The sequence below is a fragment of the Chelonia mydas genome, chromosome 3, assembly GCF_015237465.2.
Source record: "Chelonia mydas isolate rCheMyd1 chromosome 3, rCheMyd1.pri.v2, whole genome shotgun sequence".
Lineage (NCBI taxonomy): Eukaryota > Metazoa > Chordata > Testudines > Cheloniidae > Chelonia > Chelonia mydas.
The window spans coordinates 116,382,308-116,395,905 of NC_057851.1; the positions used below are offsets into that span (position 1 = coordinate 116,382,308).

The window sequence follows — 13,598 nt, forward strand, 5'->3', positions numbered from 1 at the left end:
TCTTCTTCTTCAAGTGATTGTTCACGTCCATTCCAATTAGGGGTGCGTGCGCCGCGTGCACGGACGTCGGAAACTTTTTCCCTTAGCAGTTCCTGTCAGGATGGCAGGGGAGCCCCTTAGAGTTGCGCCCTCAAGGTGGTGTATATATTACCGTGCTGGCTCGACCCCCCTTCAGTTCTTTCTTACCGTCCGTGGCAGTGTTGGAACGTTCTCTCTCTCTCTCTCTCTCTCTCTCTCTCTCTCTCTCTCTCGCTTGTGAGTGATCCCTTAGCCTTTCATATGTAGTTATCAGTTAGTTATCAGTAGTTAGAAATCCATTGTCTCAGGTGTCTGGAAGCTACTTCCAGCACCAGCCTTGGGCTGCAGTGAATGCCGCAAGCCCAGGGTTTTAAAGCTTGCACCACGTGCCGCAAGTCTATGCCCAACAGCGACCCCCACAATTCCTGTCTCCGGTGTCTGGGAGAGTCTCATCAGTCAGAGCGCTGCAAGATCTGCAAGGCCTTTAAGCTGTGCATCAAGAAAGAAATGCTGGAAATGGCCCACCTTGATTATCACTACAAAAGGTTTTCTTCTCCCCCTCCCCCCCCCCCCCCCCCCCCCCCCGCTCTCCTGCTGGTATTAGCTCATCTTAAGTGATCACTCTCCTTAACAGTATGTATGATAACACCCATTGTTTCATGTTCTCTGTGTATATAAATCTCCCCACTGTATTTTCCACTGAATGCATCCGATGAAGTGAGCTGTAGCTCACGAAAGCTTATGCTCAGATAAATTTGTTAGTCTCTAAGGTGCCACAAGTACTCCTTTTCTTTTTAAGAAAGAAAGAGACTTTCGCCTTAAGCAGTTGCTCATGGAGGCTGCGTTACAACCTCCAGCCTCCAACCGACCGGCACTGGCATCCTCGGTGCGAAGTGCCCCGGCATCCGTGTGTGACCTGGCACCGCAAATCATCGGCACCGAGACGGGACAACAAACTTCGGCACCGGTCAACTTCTCCGGCACCGACTAAGTGGCACAAGCACGGAGAAAGAGGGTGCTCTTCCCAGAGAGCTACTAAGCCGCTCAGAGATGCTCCCGGCACGCAAAGACACATTGCGGGCCCAAGCCAAGAAGCTGCACCGTCGACTCTGGCGTCACAGGCCCCGTTGAGACCGGTACCCAGCGAATTTAGTGCCGACAAAGGGTTGGAGGAGGTCCTTGAACATCCCTCCACACCCGACACTTTCGAGGCAGCAGAAGACCTCATTGAGTTGTCAGTGCCAAGCCCCCTCCGGCACCACCTAGAAGGGTGCTATCCAGAGAGAAGCCAGCAATGGTGCGCCGCTCAGGTCACCATCTCGGCACCGCTCCTGGTCGAGTTCGGCATCCCATTATTCCCTGGCGCCCGCAACCCAGTGTGAGGTTACAGCACTGGAGGCGAACCAGCCAGTGCCACCCGCGGCGACTGCACACCAGTCCCCGACACCGGTCCCAGGACACCCGGTATCGTTCGTTGTCCTGGTCAGCCAGGCACCACTCCCTGGCACCCTGCGACCACTCAATGTTCGGCACTGCTGTGGTCCGCTCAGTCAGCATCCTCGGGATCCGAGGCCGACTCTGGTCGCTCTAGCTATAGTAGCCATTCCAAGTCGCCGCACAGGCACCCATCAAGGACAAGGGAGGCCACTCTCTCCAGGCCACCCCCAGACTCACAAGAGCAACCGGCGCCCCCAGACCCAATATCTGAGATGGCACCAAGCTCTGCGACACCTCAAGAGGTGCCAGTCCCGCAGGGCCCTGGAGTGACCCAGGTCTATGGGGACACACAGGAGGGTCTAGATGAGGACAACCTCTTCCCCAGACGAGGTGGTGGGTATGTCAGTGTCAGGACCGCCACCAATAGACCACAGGGCTCACCAGGAGCTGCTCTGCAGAACTGCCCTCAATATGGGCCTTCAGGTGGAAGAAACGGTCGAGCACGAGGATCCTATGGTGGACATTCTGGCCCTCAAGGGTCCCTCCAGAATCGCTCTCCCTTTCATAAAGACCATGCAGTCCAACTGCAACACTATTTGGCAGACCCCAGCCTCCATCATGCTGACGGCTAAGGAGGTAGAAAGGAAATACTTGGCCCCTTCCAAGGGCTATGAGTTCCTGTTCTGGCATCCGACTCCTTGTTCCCTAGTCATTTCAGCAGTCAACGAAAGGGAACGACACGGCCAACAAGCCTCAGCCCCCAAGGCCAAGGAAGCTAAGCGTTTGGACCTCTTCGGTAGAAAGGTCTACTCCTCCGGGGGCCTCCAGCTATGCATAGCCAACCAACGGGTGATCCTCAATAGACACAACTTCAACTCTTGGATGGCAGTGTCCAAGTTTAAGGATCGCCTGCCCCAGGATGCACACCCTGAGTTTGCGGCTTTAATCGAGGAAGGGAAAGCGGTGGCTAAGACTTCCTTGCAAGCCTCCCTCGATTCATGCTGCCAGAACCATTGCCTCTGGGGTAGTCATGCGACGCTCAGCGTGGCTCCAGGCGTCGGGCCTCTCTCCAGAGGTCCAGAATACCCTCCGGGACCTTCCTTTTGAGGGTTCAGGCCTTTTCTCGGAGCAAACGGACTCCAGGCTGCATGGCCTCAAGGATTCTAGAGCCACGCTGAAGTTGCTACGCTGAAGTTGCATATGCCGGCAAGCCTCAGCCTCCGCAGCAGAGGCAGTATCAACCCTGACCCAGGCAGGAGCCGTATCGCAGGCGGGGCAGAAATAACAGGCGCAGACAGAACAGCGCACCTAACCAGGGCCAGAATAAGCCCCAACCTGGAAACAAGCAAGGGTTTTGAGGGCGCGCCTGAGGACAGTGTACCAATCCAGTTCCCAGATCCAGCCCCATGATTTTTAAACTGATTAACCCACTTCTGCCATGCGTGGTCCCATATAACATCGGACCGATGGGTCCTATGCACAGTACAGGTGGGATACACTCTCCAGTTTTCCTCCTCCTCTCCTTCCCACCCACCTTCCCCGTCCCTCTTCAGGGACCCCTCTCACGAGCAACTCCTAATGCAGGAGGTTCGTTCGCTCCTCGAGATAGGTGCGGTGGAGGAGATTCCGCAGGAGCTAAGGGGAAAGGGATTTTACTCCTGTTACTTTCTAATCCCCAAGGCAAAGGGGGGTCTTTGACCCATTTTAGACCTTCGCAGACTCAACAAATTTTTGGTCCAGCTCCAGTTCCACATGGTCTACCTGAGCACTATTATTCCATGTTTGGATCTGGGGGATTGGTACGCTGCTCTCGACATGAAGGACGCATATTTTCATATCGCTATTCATCTGACACACCGACGCTTCCTCCGGTTTGCCATAAACCAACATCACTACCAGTTCACGGTTCTCTCATTCGGCCTCTCCACAGCCCCCTGAGTGTTCACGAAATCCATGTTGGTGGTGACAGCCTTCCTGCGGAAAAGGCAGGTTCGAGTGTTCCTGTACCTCGACAACTGGCTTCTCACAGGTCGTTCCAAGAAAGAGGTTCAGTCCCACCTGACGATGGCCATGGACATGTTTCACAGGCTGGGGCTCCTCCTCAATGTGCCCAAATCTTCTCTCATACCCACCCAAAGGTTAGAGTTTATAGGGGCAGTCCTGGACTCAATACAGGCAAAAACAAGCCTTCCAGAGCCCAGATTCCAGGCCATAGAGCAGATCGTAAATTCAATGCTTTGGTATCCCACTACCACATTCAGGTGTTGCCTACAGCTGATAGGACATATGGCAGCATGCACGTACATAGTCAGGCATGCCCAACTGAGACTCAGACCCTTACAAGCATGGCTCGCACTGTCTTACCGTCCGTACAGAGGCCCCCTGGACCGCATGGTGACAATCCCAGCTCAAGTGCTAGAATCCCTGCGCTGGTGGCTGGACCAGCCAGTGGTCTGTGCAGGGGTCCCCTTCGCCAAGCCCCAACCTTCTCTGACGTTAGTAACAGATGCATCAGTTCTGGGCTGGGGCTCACACTTAGGGGACCTGAGGACGCAAGGCTTGTGGTCGAGGGACGAGATACCTCTCCATATCAACCTGAAGGATCTCAGGGTGGTTTATCTGGCCTGCCAAACCTTTCATGCCACATTACAAGGTCACAGCATCACAGTCCTGACAGACAACACCACCGCCATGTTCTATATAAACAAACAAGGCAGAGCCCGCTCCTCACCTCTCTGTTGCAAGGCTCTCCTTCTCTGGGACTTCTGTATAGCCCGATCCATTCAGCTCGAAGCATCCTACCTCCCAGGAGTGCGGAACAAGCTTGCGGATCGCCTCAGCAGGTCTTACCACATGCACGAGTGGTCAATCAGGTTGGACATCATACAGTCAGTCTTCCAGAATTGGGGTTATCCCCAAGTAGACCTCTTCGCCCCCGAGAGCAACAGTCAGTGTCCTCAGTTCTGCTCATTCCAAAACCGCAGTCCAGGCTCGGTCGCTGATGCGTTCTTAACACCATGGGGCTGGGGTCTGAAGTATGCCTTCCCTCCTATCCTGCTTGTCCACTGGGTCCTCCTTAAAATTCACAGAGACAGGGCGATGGTAATCACGATTGCCCCATCTTGGCCCAGACAGCATTGGTATACAACCCTTATAGAGCTGTCTGTGAATGCCCCGATTGCCCTGCCCCTCCACCGAGATCTGATCACGCAGGACCACGGGTGCCTCCTTCACCCAAACCTGCAATCTTTGCATCTCATGGCTTGGTAACTCTGTGGCTAAATTCCATGGACAGACAGTGCTCTCAGTCGGTGAGACAGATTCTCCTCGGCAGTAGGAAACCTTCCACTAGGGCTACCTACCTGGCAAAATGGAAAAGGTTTTCCTGTTGGTGTAAACCCAAGCGCCTTCAACCACTCCAGGCTCCCTTCCCAGTTATTCTAGAATACCTCCTGCGCCTTAAGCATCAGGGTCTATCCCCTTCCTCCATAAGAGTACACCTGGCAGCCATTTCAGCTTTCCATTCAGGGAAGTCTGGGCGCTTGGTGTTTTCTAATCTCATAGTGGGGCGATTCCTCAAAGGTCTGGAAAGGGGGTTCCCCCAATTCTGGCCCACCTGTCCCAACCTGGAACTTAAACTTGGTCCTCTCCAAATCATGAGCCCACCATTTGAGCCCCTGGCCACTTGCTCCCTCCTCTATCTCTCTTGGAAGGTGGCATTCCTGGTGGCCATTACTTCAGCAAGGAGGGTGTCTGAGCTGAGAGCCCTCACCTCTGAATCGCCTTACACAGTGTTTCATAAGGACAAGAAGCAGCTTAGACCACACCCTAAATTTCTCCCCAAGGTGGTCTCCCAATTCCACATGGGTCAGGACATTTGCTTACCGGTGTTCTTTCCAAAACCCCACACGAGCCCAGGGCACTGCAGCCTACACACCCTGGATGTCCGGAGAGCCTTGGCGTTCTATATAGAGCGAACAAAACCTTTCTGCAAGTCGACCCAATTGTTTGTCACCATAGCTGACAGAATGAAGGGTCTTCCTTCTCTGTGCAACGCATATCATCCTGGATCGCAGACTGCATTTGCACATGCTATGAGTTGGTTAAGGTTCCAGCCCCAGCAATTATGGCCCATTCAACCAGAGCACAGGCATCTTCGACAGTCTTTCTGGCTCAGGTCCCTATCCATGAGATCTGTAAAGCAGCCACCTGGTCTTCAGTGCACACGTTTACAGCCCACTGTGCTGTTAACCAACAGGCCAGAGATGATGCAGCAGTTGGCAGAGCTGTTCTCCAATCAATCGTTCCATGACTTCTACCCTCCTCCTATGGTAAGCTTGGAAGTCACCTAATTGGAATGGACGTGAACAATCACTCGAAGAAGAAAAGACGGTTACCTACTGTCAAGGTTCCTTCCCCAGTCTGAACTCTAGGGTACAGATGTGGGGACCTGCATGAAAGACCCCCTAAGCTTATTCTTACCAGCTTAGGTTAAAAACTTCCCCAAGGTACAAACTTTGCCTTGTCCTTGAACGGTATGCTGCCACCACCAAGCGTTTTAAACAAAGAACAGGGAAAGAGCCCACTTGGAGATGTCTTCCCCCAAAATATCCCCCCAAGCCCTACACCCCCTTTCCTGGGGAAGGGTTGATAATAATCCTCACCAGTTGGTACAGGTGAACACAGACCCAAGCCCTTGGAACTCAAGAACAATAAAAAAATCAATTAGGTTCTTAAAAGAAGAATTTTAATTAAAGAAAAGGTAAAAGAATCACCTCTGTAAAATCAGGATGGTAAATACCTTACAGGGTAGTCAGATTCAAAACATAGAGAATCCCTCGAGGCAAAACCTTAAGTTACAAAAAGACACAAAAACAGGAATATACATTCCATCCAGCACAGCTTATTTTACCAGCCATTAAACAAAAGGAAATCTAACGCATTTTTAGCTACATTACTTACTAACTTAACAGGAGTTATAAGGCTGCATTCCTGATCTGTTCCCAGCAAAAGCATCACACAGACAGATAGACCTTTTGTTCCCCCCCACCTTCAGATTTGAAAGTATCTTGTCTCCTCATTGGTCATTTTGGGTCAGGTGCCAGCGAGGTTACCTTAGCTTCTTAACCCTTTACAGGTGAAAGGGTTTTCCCTCTGGCCAGGAGGGATTTTATAGCTCTGTCTACAGAAAGATGGTTACCCTTCCCTGTATATTTATGACACCTACCTTTTCATAACTGTTGTTCTTTGAGATGTGTTGTTCATGTCCATTACAATACCCACCCCCCCTTCCCCTTTGTTGGAGTCAACAGCAAGAAGGAACCAAAGGGGGGGTCGGGCTGGCAGGGTAATATATACACCACCATGAGGGCGCTACTCTAGGGGGCTCCCCTGCCCTCCTGACGGGAGATGCTAAGGGAAAAACTTTCCGACATCCATGTACGCAGCATGCACACACCTAATTGGAATGGACGTGAACAACACATTTCGAAGAACAGCAGTTACGAAAAGGTAGGTAACCGTCTTTTCCCGAGACACTCAGCACTGACACAGCTCCTCATGTGGCCCGTCTGATAGTAGGCACCGTTCCCACTCACCAGTGCCTCAAAAGAAGCCGGGTGACCGTTCTCCTCCAGCCAAGTTATGAGACATGTGACCCCAGGTGGGCCACTTTTCAGGATCCCCTGCCTGGGCCATGTCAACTCCTGCCCAAGTGCGGCAGTTGAGTCCGGCCCCACCTCGATTACTGGCGCCTACACAGCAGCTGCAGCTCCCATCGTCGCTGGAAGCGTACCAGGCTGCTCAGGACCTCCTCCATCTTACGGCACCCTTCTCGCCTCAGCACCAGTGGATTCGCGTCCTCCAGTGCATTCAAAGGGGAAGCCGGATATGATGTCAAGACAGTCCCCCTCGCCATGTTCCTCGGCGCCTGCCTGCTCGGACAGAGAGCCTACCCGCTCCCTGAGCTCTCGACATTCAAGACACCGAGGATCGGCTCCTCCGTGGTCTTCAGTGTCTGAGACCTCGAAGTCAGAGTCCGTCTCCTATTGCTCTGGGAGGAGAAGAAATCGCAGGTCGAGGTCCGGCAGAGACATGAGAGAGCCCCAGGCATGGCCTCTGCAGTGGCAGAACCCGTCTCAGTGGCCCTTCTGGACCCCCGGGGCTTTTCCCCAGGGCCAGGGAGGAACCCAGGGTCTATGCTGTGGGACATCTTCCGTGGCCTCTGCCACCTTCGTGCCACCTTCTGCTACGCATCTGCCCTCGGTGTCTACGGTCCTGACACCTCTGCCTCCGGCTCCATTGTTGACTCCAGCACTGTGCTTGGCTCCGACCTCGGCACCGCCCTTCATGGCATCAACACACCCATCTCCCACGCTTGACCTTGATGCAGGCACCGGCGGCCCCAGTGCTGTGGGATGCATTTCCTGTGCCGGGAAGCCCTCATGCTATGGGACTTCTGTGTAGAACATTCAGTCGACCTCCAGGTGTCATACCTGGCTGGGATTCAGAACGAACTGGCAGACCGCCTCAGCAAGTCATTCCGCAGCCACGAGTGGTCCCTTCGCCCGGACGTTGCAACTTCAGTCTTCCAGAGGTGGGGATTTCCCTTGATCGATCACTTTGCCACACGACGCAACAGGAAGTGCCAGCAGTTCTGCTCCTTCCAGAATCACAGCCTGGGCTCCACAGCAGATGTGTTCCTCCTCCACTGGGAAGGGGCTTTCTTATATGCCTTCCCACCGATACCACTTGTTCACAAGGTCCGCTCAAGATGCGCAGAGATGGTGCTCAGGTCATACTGATAGCACCGGCCTGGCCTCGTCAGCATTGGTCCACATCTCTCCTAGACATGTCAGTGGGAGCCCTGATTACCTTGCCGCTCTTCCCGGACCTTCTCACGCAGGATCACGGATGTCTTCAACAGTCTCCTGCAGTCACTCCATCTCACAGCATGGAAGCTCCATGGTTGAATCCGTCAGAGCTTTCCTTTTCAGACCAGGTTAGACAGGTCCTCCTTGGCAGTAGAAAATCCTCGATGAGGGCCACGTACCTTGCCAAGTGGAAGAGATTTTTAATCTCGTCGGCACAGCACGACTCGCCACTGATACTAGTCTCAGTGCTGCACATTCTGGACTACCTTCTATATCTGAAACAGGAGGTTCTCTCGTTACCTTCTATAAGAGTGCACTTTGCTGCCATCTTGGTATTCCACCTGGGTGTACAAGGCCGCTTGGTTTTTTTGTAACCCCATTGTCAGCCACTTCCTAAAGGGGCTCGACAGGCTGTACCCGCATGTTTGCCAACCAGTTCCTGCTTGGGACCTCAACTTGGTCCTCTCTAGACTCATGGGGCACCCCTTTGAGCCTTTAGCAACATGCTCCCTGCTCTACCTCTCCCACAATGTCACGTTCCTGGTGGCGATAATCTCGGCCAAGAGGGTGTCTGAGCTCAGGGCTCTGACTTCAGACCCATCCTACACGGTGTTCTTTAAGGACAAAGTTCAGCTCAGGCCCCACCCTGCATTCCTCCCAAATGATGTGTCGCAGTTCCACATCAACCAGGACATTTTCCTTCTGGTTTTCTACCCTAAACCTCATTTTAACAACAGGGAGCAGAGACTCCACACTCTGAACTTCTGAAAAGCGCTCGCTTTCTACACAGAGAGAACTAAACTGTTCAGGAAGTCGATCCAGCTCTTTGTGGCAGTGGCGGACAGGATGAAAGGCCAGTCAGTTTCGGCCCAGCGCATTTCATCATGGATCGTGGCCTGTATCAGCAAGTGCTACAAACCTGGCAGGGGTCCTCGCGCCTCCGATCACTGCACACTCTACCAGGGCCCAGGCTTCATAGATGGCATTCCTGGCTCAAGTTCCCACCCAGGAAATCTACAGAGCGGCAACGTGGTCTTCCATACGCACTTTTGCCACGCACGATGCAATCACCTGGCAGGCCAGAGGCAATGCGGCCTTTGGAAAAGCAGTACTCCAATCAGTGAACAGCTCCGACCCCACCTCCTGAATTTGGCTTAGAAGTCACCTGGTGGAATGGACATTAAACAAGCACTCGAAGAAGAAAATCTGGTTACTCACTTCTCGTAACTGTTTTTCTTCTAGATGTGTTGTTCATGTCCATTCCAATACCCACCCTCCTACCCTTCTGTCGGAGTAGCTAGCAAGAAGGAACTGAAGGGATGGCAGGTCGGCAGGGCTCTATATTGAGTACCATGAAAGTGCGACTCCAGGGAGCACCCAGGGCAGCCCGACAGATGCTGCTAGGGGAAAAATCTTCCAGCCAACGTGCACGTGTGTGCGCACACACCTGTTTGGAATGGACATGAACAACACATCTCGAAGAACAACAGTTACAAGAAGTGAGTAACCTTTTTTTCTCAGACATTGGGCCTGGTCCTACAGGGTGCTGAGTGCTCTCAATTCCCAATGAAGTAAACCGTGGTTGATGACATTCGTCACCTTTCAGGATCAGGTCTCTGGATAACTGAAACACTGCATTGTGCTTAGTTATGCATCCTCCAAGAGTGTACTGACAGAGCCCTCTTTTGGCTTGATAGAGTAATACAAGGTTAATTTACTAGTATACACTATGGCTAACATTTTTATTCTTTCCATGTTATAGGCTTTAAAAAATGAAATGCTATACCGGTATGCCACTTCTCCTGTTAATATTTTAGCAGCTTAAACAACCAACCTTCATAAAAGCATTTAGCTGCTTTTACTAAATAGTAAATCACAGTAGAACCTCAGAGTTACGAACATCTCGGGAATGGAGGTTGTTTGTAACTCCGAAATGTTCGTAATTCTGAACAAAGCATTATGATTGTTCTTTCAAAAGTTTACAACTGAATGTTGACTTAATCGTTTTGAAACTTTACTATGCAGGAGAAAAATGCTGCTTTTAACCATATTAATTTAAATGAAACAAGCACAGAAACAGTTTCTTTACCTTGTCAAATCTTTTTTTTTAAACTTTCCCTTTATTTTTTTGAGTAGTTTATGTTTGACGGAGTACTGTACTGTATTTGCTTTTTTGTCTCTGTTGCTGCCTAATTGTATACTTCCGTTCCAAATGAGGTATGTTGTTGACTGGTCAGTTTGTAACTTGGGTGTTCTTAACTCTGAGGCTCTACTGTAATGGGCTAAAGCAGTAATAAACCCAAGATACCGGACATTACTCATGATAATTGTCCTTGTGGTCAACTGAGCATCAAATTCAGGACACTTGGTAAACCTTATAACATTTAGAAAAAATTATTACTACCACCAAACCCAACTGTTAAAAGGTGTTACCTCCTCTATTGTTATAGTTAATGATGTCTTCTGCAACAGACCACAATACTCACATTGCTCTTAGAGCAATATTACTAGTGACATGCTGACATTGCTAACAGTGACTTAGCAATGAGCCAGGTACTTGCTATTTTCCATTTATTAAATTAATTTAGTTTACAACTTTTGTCTGTTTGTGATTTTTATGACTCTAATTGTTCGTGATTGATAAAGCATTTATGATTGTTGTTCTTAAAGACTTGTGATTGGTCATCTAAGTCATGTCATTGTTTCTGCTCCCTGATTGGATGACCCAAGCTTTATACACAGTCTCTTTTTTGTTTGTGAGTCATTGGTGCATATTCATAATTGTTCAAATGTATTGTGTGAAAAATGAAAAGACCTTTTCAAAATCACATTGAAAGTGCTTTCATGAGTATTACTTTTCTGTCTGTTCATTTGCACTACTTTTCACAGTGATTATGTTTTATAGGTCATATTTACTTCTGTACAGTGGGTCACCACAACGCCTGTGCACTACTCAGGTCCCATTTACATCCACTTAGCACCCTAGAGAAGAAGGATTGTCTTGTATTGGTTAGCCTCGGACTTGGAGACCCTGCTCTGCCATAGACTATTCTATTGGTTCTATTCCCTGCTCTGCCATAGACTTCCTGTGTGACCTTTGGCAAGTCACTCAGATCTGTGCCTCAGGCCAGATCTACACTGCAGACTTATGTCAGTAGAACTACATTGCTCAGGGGTATGACATAACTACTGCCTCTCGGAGAGGTGGATTAATTACACTGACGGGAGAGCTGTCTCCCATTGGTGAAGGAGCATCTTCACTTAAGCGCTGATCCTACATTTTAAGTGAAGACCTGCCCTCAGTTCCCCTTCTGTAAAATGGGGATAATAGTACTTCCCTACCATGCAAGAGTGTGAGGATAAATACATTAAAATGTTGTGAAGTACTCAGATACTATGGTGATATATATATACATATAAGTATCTTAGATAGATAGGCCCAGTATCTGGGAATCAGATAAGATTACTTTTCTGTATTTATGAGAGGTTTTTCACAGTCAAGCTGGAAATGCATATCGAGTGTGGTCCTGCAGGGATCAGTCCGGGTTCTGGTTCTGTTCAATATCTTCATAAATGATATAGATAATGGGCATAGAGCATACGCTTATAAAAGTTGCGGATGATACCAAGCTGCAATGGGTTGCGAATGCTTTGCAGGATAGGATAAACATTCAAAATGATCTGGACAAACTGGAGAAATGTTCTGAAGTAAATAGTCTGAAATTCAATAAGGACAAATGCACTAAGGAGGAAACAATCAATTGCACATGTACAAAGTGGGAAATAACTGCCTAGGAAGGAGTACCGTGGAAAGGGATCTGGGAGTTGTAGTGGATTGCACGATAAATATGAGTCAACAGCAAACATCATTCTAGGATGTATTAGCAGGAGTGTTGTAAGCAAGACATGAGAATTAGTTATTCCACGCTACTCTGTGCTGATAAGGCCTCAACTGGAGTATCGTGTCCGGTTCTGGGCACCATATTTCAGGAAAGATCTGGACAAATTGGAGAAAGTCCAGAGGAGAGAAACAAAAATGAGTAAAGGTCTAGAAAACACTACCTGTGTGGAAAGATTGAAAAAACTGGGTTTGTTAAGTCTGGAGAAGAGACGAATGAGGGGGGACATGTTAACAGTTTTCAAGTACATAAAAGGTTGTTACAAGGAGGAGGGAGAAAAATTGTTCTCGTTAACCTCTGAGGATAGGACAAGAAGCAATGGGTTTAAATTGCAGCAAGGGAGGTTTAGGTTTGACATTAGGAAAAACTTCCTGTCTGGGTAATTAAGCACTGAAACAAATTGCCTGCAGAGGTTGTGGAATCTACGCCATTGGAGGTTTTTAAGAACAGGTTAGACAATCACCATTCAGAAATGATCTAGTTATTACACAGTCCTTCCTTGAGTTCAGGGGACTGGACTAGATGACCTCTTGAGGTCCCTTGCAGTCCTACACTTCTATTATTAGCATCTTTAGTCTTGCCAAACTACCTCTGAAGAGAGGGTGAGGTAAGCTAATAAAACAGTTTTTGGCTTAGGTGAGATTTAAGTGGTGCTTAGGGCTTGTGGTGACCTGGTGCACTGGGTTTAATTTCACCTATAGTGATTTACATCCTCCCGAGCTTTTATATATTTAGGCCGGTGCCTGAAAGCACCTTGATTCTGAAAATTGTTATCTAAGTGCTGATTACTGTTATTGCTACAAAATGACCTCTACATTATTTTCTTGCTTCATAGGTAGACACGAAACAGCTGGTGCAAAGCTCTTGAAATCTTATCAGAAACTGAGGTAAGACTTGTAGAAGGACAAATTGTCCTAGAGCACTGAGACTACAATACAATGAACATATTTTATAATACAAAACAGCTTGCTGCTTAAGTTTTCTGATTACCAAGACGGCAAATCTCAAGATTTAAAAAAGTTTGGAATGCAATTAGTAGTACTATAGAAAGATTGCCACTCTTTTTGGCTTTGTACATTCTATAGAAAGAGTAGAAAGAATCCTACTTTTAGCTGGACAGTTTCCTTGCTTTAGTTTATTGGAAATTCAGGGAAGCATAAAGTATTTTGCTGTAATCTTTTTCTCCGGTGCTTTTCACATTTACAGGCTCTGTTTAAATGATGTCGGTTGAAAATCATTGCAGGAAAAACAGTAGTGGTACAAACATGCAGTTAACTGACTGGAGATTTTGCCTATTGTTATTTTTTAAGTAAATATAAGACAGGAAGGTCTCTATCTGTCAAGGTGCACCTAAGTGTAAGCAGTGTATATT

At 48.9% G+C, this 13,598-nt stretch overlaps 1 protein-coding gene across 9 annotated transcripts in view; it reads left to right on the top strand.

Moving 5' to 3' along the window:
* Positions 1-13,598, top strand: part of SYTL3 (synaptotagmin like 3) — a 67,046-nt gene that overhangs the window by 26,749 nt on the left and 26,699 nt on the right. For all 9 annotated transcript variants that reach the window (XR_005224765.2, XR_006290040.1, XM_043544278.1 and 6 more), the window contains one exon: positions 13,062-13,113. Coding sequence is in view for 7 of the 9 variants with exons in the window: in XM_043544278.1 (XP_043400213.1) it covers positions 13,062-13,113 (52 nt within the window). In the remaining 2 variants the exon portion in view is untranslated. The remainder of the gene's footprint in view (positions 1-13,061; positions 13,114-13,598) is intronic.